This window comes from Ictidomys tridecemlineatus, chromosome 5, assembly GCF_052094955.1.
Source record: "Ictidomys tridecemlineatus isolate mIctTri1 chromosome 5, mIctTri1.hap1, whole genome shotgun sequence".
Taxonomy (NCBI): domain Eukaryota; kingdom Metazoa; phylum Chordata; class Mammalia; order Rodentia; family Sciuridae; genus Ictidomys; species Ictidomys tridecemlineatus.
The window spans coordinates 89,453,962-89,461,576 of record NC_135481.1 but is presented as its reverse complement, the minus strand read 5'-3'; the positions used below and the strand labels follow the sequence as shown (position 1 = coordinate 89,461,576).

The following is a 7,615-nucleotide window of genomic DNA, read 5'->3' as shown; positions in this document are numbered from 1 at the left end:
TGTAACAGGGAATAACAGTGTAGATCATTAAACGAAAGCAGACACACCCCAAGTCTCTTCCTTTTCTTTTTCCAGAATATATGGCAGTAGTAATGATAGTAGTAACACAGAAGCGGCAGTGACAGCAGCTCAGCAGCCGAAGGGGCCTCTCCATTCTTTATTCAGTCCCAATAAGTTAAAGGGCAAAGGTGTAGGGCAGGGCCTCTTAGGTGAGGATGCTGCTAACTGAAGGCAGCAATTCAGACAGGTGCTCCAAGACGCCCCCCTCTTCGCATAGTGGGTTGCCCTCCAAGTTGAGAAGGACTAGCCTGGGGCAGGAGGCAAGAGGCTGGAGTGCTGCAGGTTGCTGGAGGCCTTGGGTGGAGAGTCAAGGAAAGTTCAGCAGGTTTCCCCAGATCCCTCTACTACTTGGCACCTTTGAGAGCTGGTGACTGCTGCCTGGAAGCCTGTTTGATGGGCATTCCCATGGAGGGAGTAAGGCTCAAGGCAGGGCTGCAAACACCTGCCCACAGTGGCTGGGCAGGAAGCACATGAAGCTGGCTGGGGGTGGTTCCAGAGCAGTGGTGGAGACTATGGCAAAGAAGAAAACTAACCTGATATAAAGAGGCATTCACTGTTCAGCAATGACCAAGTGCTGCCAAGTGGAAATAAAGTCAAAGGTTGCTCTAACTTCCAATTTTTAAAAGAGGAGTCAGTCTTAGATTTTTTAAAAAATATGCAATTTCCTGATTTTTATAACACTGTGTGGTCCCCAGGAACCACCTTCAGGTTGCCCGTTTGTGAACTCTGGTTTGAGGAAGTCACTTACCCTCTGCAAAACTCCACTGATGCAAGTTAATGATAGCTCCAGACAACCCCAGGCTATCATCTCCCCTCAGCTCACACTGCCAGAGCCCCTGTCTCCCGCCCTGTCTCAGGATGGTACTCTGTCTATGTCTGCGGTCTGTCCTTCCACAGTGTCCTCCTTACTCTACACTGTAAGCAAGGGAGCCAAAAGGATACGGTTGTTGCACAGTAAAAGTTCCTGCAGCCGGGGCAGGTTGGTAATGCCGTCCAGGGACTCTATGGCATTATCGTTTGCCTGCAGCACCTGGGGAGCAGGAAGGCACAAGATTGAGTGGGCAGTTGTCAGCTTGGGGCTTGCACAAGCAATACAAGAGCCCAGGGTGATCAGCTTACAGTACATGGAAGGGTTCATGAAGTCAGGCTGGGCGATAGACTGGGGGAGGGCAACTGGTCACTTGTAGGGACGGGGAGGTCCTGGACATCTCTGTAGCACAGGCAGACTTCCCAGTTGGAGGAATGGAAAAAGGACCACACAGAATAGCAAGGGAAGAATGAATGTTTTACCTCAAGGCAACGCAGAGCAGCCAGGGCAGGGGGCAGGGTTCGGAGACGATTATGTGACAGGTCAAGATGGGTGACCAAAAGCAGCTGTTCCAGATGGCAGAGCACTGTCAGATCCTAGGAGTGTGAGGGGGATGAGATACCCAGCAAGACTGGGGGGAGGATCCTCAGCTTCTTGCCCTCTGTGCCCTATATAGGCCCCTGGGGAAGTTGCTGAGGAGAGGATGATAGCATGTGGGAAGGTTGTCTTGCAGCCTGTGGCAGCACATGCTACATGTCAGGGACATGCAACAGACAGTGAGTACTAAGGGTGGGGTGGCCAGTGGGAGTGAATGGAAGAGGAAGACTAAGTGTGGAAGGGACAGAGGACAGTGAGGGTGCCAGGGTGACTGCTGAGTCAGGAAGAGGGGCTTGTCAAGAGGAGAGGTAGGCTTCAGGGATGTTATAGGAAGACTGGTAAGGACTAGAAAAGGGAAAGTGAAGCCTAGAAACCTCTAGAAACCATTTGAACTTTTATGTTCTAGGGTCTGCTTCAGGGTGAGAAGCACGGGATACATGGCAGGGGTGGGTCAAGGGTCACTCTGGAGGCAGAATGATTTGACCAGTCTGGTAGAAGGAGCAGCACGAGGCCCTGGTAACTCAGGATTTGAAACTGGGAGGCGTGAAGAAAATAGGCCAAGTGACAGAAAGCATGGACTCAAGGAAAAGGCTAGAAGGATGATGGATTCAATCTGGGTAGGGAAGATATATCGAGAATATGGTGAGGCCAGTGGGCAGGGGCCTAGCAGAGGGCACACACAGCAGCACACACCTTGTGAGCCAGGTGTAGCACACGCGCATCGGCATACTCCATCTTGAGCACACTGTTCTCTAGCAAGAATTTGCTGCGCAGGTCGTCCAGGTAGGCTGCTCGCATAGGGTCTACAGCCTGGTGGGAATGCAGCAGGCAGGTAAGTAAGTCAGCTGCTCTCCTCCTGCCAACTGGTCTTCCCCTGGCCAGTTCCCCCAGGCCCAACTTGCCTTGAGGGTTTGGAAGTACTGCAGTGTCTCCTTCTCATACAAGAGGGGGTCCAGTGCTCGCATCAGCAGAATGATGGTAAGCAGGCACCCTGAGGAAAGGTCAGAGAAATGGAGGAGTTCTTCTGGATCCTCCTCTGTTCCCATCCTCTTGAGACCATTCCTGCTTTCCCCAGAGGGCTTCCTTAGATGGGTTCTGGGGAATAGACTCTCAGGGAATGTGCCTCACATTTATTCTCAGGCTCCAGCTCCTGAAGCTCCTTACAGGATTTTAGCTCAGACTGTAGCACTGTGGACTTCTCCACTGACAGCTCACACCTGAGGGTGGGCAGGGTGGGAAAGGGATGATACCCATAGTCCTGGGATACGGGTCATCCCCAGCATTCAGTCTGAGAACATCTCCCCCAGGCCCAAGACTTTTGCCCCAACAGCCTGATGCCCAGAGCCCAGAACCCCTATCCTATCTGTGTGCTTTCAGGTCATCACCTAAACAGTTGCTCATCAGTGGCTGAGTCCCGGCACCAGCCCTCCTGGCGGCCTGAGGGAAAGGGGAGTTAGCAGAAGATACCCATGAGAGGAGGAGAGGGGTGAGGACTGCTGAAAGGGGCAGGGCTGCAGGTTGCGTTACCTTTTAAAAGCACACACTCCTTCTGAGCATCGCCTGCTGTCCAAATGACACGAAATGTATGTTGGGGCAACTGGTCATTGAGGGAGGCAGTGGGCAGGTCACAGAGCTGGGAGCATTGGGTCAAGGAAATGCCCTAGCCTTACCACTTTTCAGATTGTCCCACCCAGCTGTCTCCCAAGTCCTCATTTCTTCCCCACCAATCCTGGGATACCCAGACGTGGCTGGGGCGGTTCCTGCCGTCTGGGGTCCTCCACTCCACAATCAGGGGTGACTCATCAACCATGAGTAGCAAGGTCTCTGTACTGGAGCCTACCTGGCACAAGGGACAAAAAAAAGACCCATCAGCCCCAACAGCACCAGGCTCATAATCCCTCGATATTCTCCAGCAAAAGTCACAAGACTCACTAGGAGGGGCCGAGAGAAGGACACAGTCAGGCAGGCCTCATCTCGGCTCACATGCAGGCAGTGCAGCGCATCCTGGGGATCAGCTGGGGAGAGACAGCTTCAGGTCTCCATAATCTTATTCCATTCCTTCCAAACCCAAACACTCAGTCTCTTCCCCCATTGCTCACCTCGGCCCAGAAGCCAGCGGTGATAGAACCAAGCACTCTGGTCATTGGGGTCAGTGAAGAAGGCATTCTGCACCAGCTCCAGCTCTGTGGGGCCAGGGAGGCATGGAGCTGTGAGTATGCTGGTGGGCTCCTGGCCACCGCACCAACCCACACACATCTTGAAACATCTCCAGTCCTGTCTCATATATGCCTTGGCCATCCATGGGGCTTCACATGTCAGTTTTATTTTCCCCATTGGACACCTGAGCTCCTTACAGCCAGGGACTAAGTGTTATGCATCTCCAAAGACAGGCATGAAGTAGGTCCTCAATCACCCAAGTTTACTGAGGTACAGGAATAGGGCCAGGCAGGCATCAGGGCTGGAAGGGTAGCACTGCAGAATACTTGCCAGAATCCCCTGGCCTTGCTTACCTTTGAGCAGCACATCTTCAGGGAGGCGGCCCTGTGGGCCAGAGTCTGGCTGGGGGTGCAGCTGGGGCAAGAGGCAAGAGCGGTAATGCCAGGAGGAGTAGTTGGAGAAGTTTCGGGTGATGAGGCTGTCAGTGAAGGCTAGCTCCTCTGCAGGGGGCACAGCTGCCTGTGCAGCCACAAACCGCCGATAATCCCAGCAGTGAACTAGAGAGGATGGTAGTGACAGCATATCTCAGGAGCAGGGTAAAGAGTAGTTATCTCACTGGTACCTCCAGAGTTCCCTCAGAGACCCCTAGAAACACCTTGATGGATTCCACAGAGGATGCATTTGACTCCGTCACTCTTTTTACCACCAGCAACTTCTCACTCCACTATGAGCCTTACTGAGGCCCCAATACCAGGATGTGAGAGTTGTGGGAACAGAATCTTTTGCACTTACAGTTCCGTTCATCGACTTCAAGAAAGCGGGCACATAATTCCAGTTCCCGGGCCCAGTTAGGCTCAGGCAGGCGGCCTAGCAGCCAGCAGCGGTGGTGCCAGGTGCCATAGGACTTAGGGTTCACACGTAGGCAGCTCTCCAGGAAGCCCAGTTCTGCCTTCACCAGAGCAGCTAACTCCTCAGGGGACCTACATGCAGAGGGAAAGGAAAATCAGGGCCCTCTAACACCCAATCTCAGCTTAACCCTCACTTTCTGCTTCCACTCCCTTCCCCTATCTCTAAACACACCACTGCCCCACTCCTCCTCCAACCCTTAAAAAAGGTCAGGGTTAGGGAAATCTTCATGGGATCTTGAGCCTTGACATACTTCTGGGTCTCCAGCTGCTGGAACACCTCTCGTCGACAATTCCAGAGGGTAGCAAAGTCAGGATTGGCTCCCAGAATCTGGCTTGTCAGTTCCAGTACTGACTCATCTAGCTCTCCAGCCTGGCGCTGAGAAGACATGTTTCAGGGTCAGAGGTTCTCCAACCACAGGGCTAAATGATATAACTTGAAACTACAAAACATTTTGTAAATCCCACACTATACACCAGGTACTATGCAAAAAGCTTTGCAGGTATTCTCTCATTAAATCTACCCAACTATTCTTGTGCAGTGGGTGCAATTATTAGCTCCACTTTACAGATGAGTAAATTGAGGCCCAAAGAGATTCAGCAAACTTGCCCAAGGTCACACTGTAAGCGATAGAACCTAGATTTGGATCCAGGCCGTTTGGCTCTAAAGCCCAGCTCTTGGCCTCTGTGAATGCTAAGGGGCCTCCTGGAATCGGAGCCATCTCTGAGAACCCCACCTTCTGGAAGACAGCTTGGGTGGCTGACTGGTAGAGTTTCAGCTTTTGCTCCCTCTCTAGCCTTTTGGCCTCCGCCTGCTCTTCTGACGTCTTCACCTTCAGGCGCCCGTGCTACAGGGAAGGGAAGGTTGGAAGAATGCAGGTTGCCTTGCAGGGGCCGACCCAACAGAACCCCCTAATGGAGAGTCCAAAGTTCCTATGGGGCAAAGGAAGCAGAGTCTCACGGGACGAGGGCGTGGGCCCGAAGAGGTGAGGGACTGGGCTTAGGGTTCTCACCATGGTGCCGGCTCAGCGTTCAGGGCAGGGGAGGGGTCCAGGGGTAGCACCGAAGTCTGGGGAGAGAGGTGTCAATCACGGGTCCCCGCCCCCAATAGCTCCGCCCTCAGGTGTCCACCGGAAGCTGCACGCGGGATTGGGCGGAGACCCTCAGGGTGGTAAAGGAGCTGGGCAAGCACTGTGCGTCCAGGAGGAGCTCACCAGGACTGGGATCTCCACCCGCGCACCCGTTTCCACAGCCCGATCCACCAGGGCCGCAGCCCAAGTCGTGGCACCTGAGCACTAGGGACGACTGCACGCCTGCCCCGCGGCTCCCAGGTACCCCCGCCCGCTGCGGGCGGACCCACCTGCGCTAGGAGGAGACGCTGGGGACCCGGAGCTGCGGCGCTGGCCACCGAGCCAGTACGGTGGCTAGAGCGGCGTCACTCCGCGGCTCACTAAGGCGCAGCGCCCTCTACAGGACCGGGTGGGTGCCCGTGGTGGAGAAGGACAGATCGTGAGGCTCCTCTGAGGGCCCTAGTGTGTAAGAGTGCGCACGCGCAGCCACGGCGTACGTGTCAAGTGTGTTGGAACGGCTATTCCAGTTAGCGACTCAAACTTAAGTCTGGTTGAAGAGGTTTCTCCAACAACCGGAAACCCACACCCTTACAACTCCACTGACCGTAATTACTGTGGCTACACTGGCCACCTCCCAGTTGTCAAATCTAACGGATGGAGTTTCCTGCCCGTATCTTCCCTGACCTCTGACTGACACCACTCACTGCCTTCTTTATGCCTGATGTCCCTTTCCTAATTCTTTACTTTTGCCTCTTTCTTTTTATCAGTTCAGTTTTTTGAAATGTTGGCGATATCTGGGTTCTCAGTGTTTTTCATTGCACACATTGTTCCAGGGTTAACACATCCAAGCCTTGTTCAACGAGGGATCAAGTTCCCCAGAGCTCTGTCCTTGGCCCACAGATCTTCTGACCCTACACTTTCTCTGGGTGACTTCATCAACTTTCATGGTTTTAATTACTACCTGTAAGGTGATGACACCCCAATTTTTATCTCCAGCCCAGATGTCTTATGAACCTTAATAATAAATGTATTCATGTATATGTATACATACATATTCAAAATTGGATATCACCTGGGTGCCGCAGAGGTATCTCAAACTCTAGAAGTCAAAAGGTATCATTGTTCCCCATGTATCCTGTCAGGATATTGGCTTCATGTTTCCTATGGTAGACAATAATACTATTCCCTCCCCCATTTCTTTAAAAAAAAATATATATATATATATATACATATATATATTGGTTGTAGATGGACACAATACCTTTATTTTATTTGTTTACTTTTATGTTGTGCCGGGCATCCAACCCAGTGCCTCACACATGGTAGGCAAGTGCTCTACCACTGAGCCACAGTCCTCCCCCCTCCCCATTTCTTAATCTCTCTTGAATACTTACTTTCTCCATTCCTGCTGCCACTAGAACTGTTGAGTCTTTTTGCCATTTACCATCTCTGCCCTGTACCCTCTATCATCAGTTCATCCTTTGTGCTGCTTGAACATTCTTTTTAAAATGGAGATTCAGTGTCACATTTCTGCCTAGCCCTCAGTGGCTCTTGACAATTTCTAGGACAGAATTTTATTTATTTAGGTACTGGGGATTGAACTCAGGGGCAGTTGACCACTGAGCTACATCCCCAGCCCAATTTTGTATTTTATTTAGAGACAGAGTCTCACTGAGTTGCTTAGTGCCTTGCTTTTGCTGAGGCTGGCTTTGAACTCACCATCCTCCTAGGTCAGCCTCCTGAGCTGCTGGGATTACAGGCATTTGCCACCATGCCTGGCTCCTTTTTAATATTTTATTTAGAGACAGAGTCTCACTGAGTTGCTTAGGGCCTCACTAAATTGCTGATGCTAGCTTTGAACTCACAATCCTCCTGCCTCAGCCTCCTGAGCTGCTGGTTCAGGACAGAATTTGAATCTTTCAGCATATCCGGCGTTTTGGCATTTAGCCCCTGACCCCATGTCCAACTGATTTAATCAGCTTTTGCATTCCTGACTAAACCTGACTATACCTGACAAG

The 7,615-nt window shown here is 52.0% G+C and overlaps 2 protein-coding genes across 7 annotated transcripts in view; one reads left to right on the top strand and one right to left on the bottom strand.

Moving 5' to 3' along the window:
• Positions 1-129: 129 nt before the first annotated feature.
• Rabggta (Rab geranylgeranyltransferase subunit alpha) lies at positions 130-6,033 on the bottom strand. 3 transcript variants are annotated; one of them, XM_005338717.4, is made up of 17 exons: positions 5,888-6,033; positions 5,541-5,596; positions 5,265-5,375; positions 4,782-4,906; positions 4,415-4,602; positions 3,976-4,179; positions 3,565-3,648; positions 3,398-3,480; positions 3,204-3,305; positions 2,993-3,098; positions 2,851-2,902; positions 2,594-2,682; positions 2,368-2,456; positions 2,159-2,275; positions 1,351-1,464; positions 1,003-1,090; positions 130-354 (listed from the first exon to the last, which is right to left on the bottom strand). In XM_005338717.4, the coding sequence occupies exons 2-17, from the start codon at positions 5,541-5,543 to the stop codon at positions 206-208; spliced, it is 1,704 nt and encodes a 567-aa protein (XP_005338774.1). In that variant the 5' UTR covers positions 5,544-5,596; positions 5,888-6,033; the 3' UTR covers positions 130-205. The 3 variants fall into 3 exon arrangements, with proteins under 3 accessions (XP_005338774.1, XP_040129820.1, XP_040129821.1); XM_040273886.2 differs by having other exon boundaries at positions 5,541-5,664; positions 5,888-6,000; XM_040273887.2 differs by lacking the exon at positions 5,888-6,033 and adding an exon at positions 5,742-5,881.
• The window catches only part of Nop9 (NOP9 nucleolar protein), a 34,638-nt gene continuing 32,657 nt past the window's right edge, over positions 5,635-7,615 (top strand). For 2 of the 4 annotated variants that reach the window (XM_078050286.1, XM_005338715.5), the window contains exon 1: positions 5,646-6,006. The gene's annotated coding sequence lies outside the window, so the exon portion shown is untranslated. Of the gene's footprint in view, positions 6,007-7,615 lie in introns of all 4 variants that reach the window. The other 2 variants (XM_078050285.1, XM_040273884.2) reach the window with 2 other exon arrangements.

Coding starts and splice junctions, on each gene's coding strand:
- Rabggta (XM_005338717.4), bottom strand. Junction 3,306..3,397: donor CCTTCTCTCGGCCCCTCCTA/GTGAGTCTTGTG, acceptor CCCTTGTGCCAG/GTAGGCTCCAGTACAGAGAC. Junction 2,903..2,992: donor GGAGTGTGTGCTTTTAAAAG/GTAACGCAACCT, acceptor CCTTTCCCTCAG/GCCGCCAGGAGGGCTGGTGC.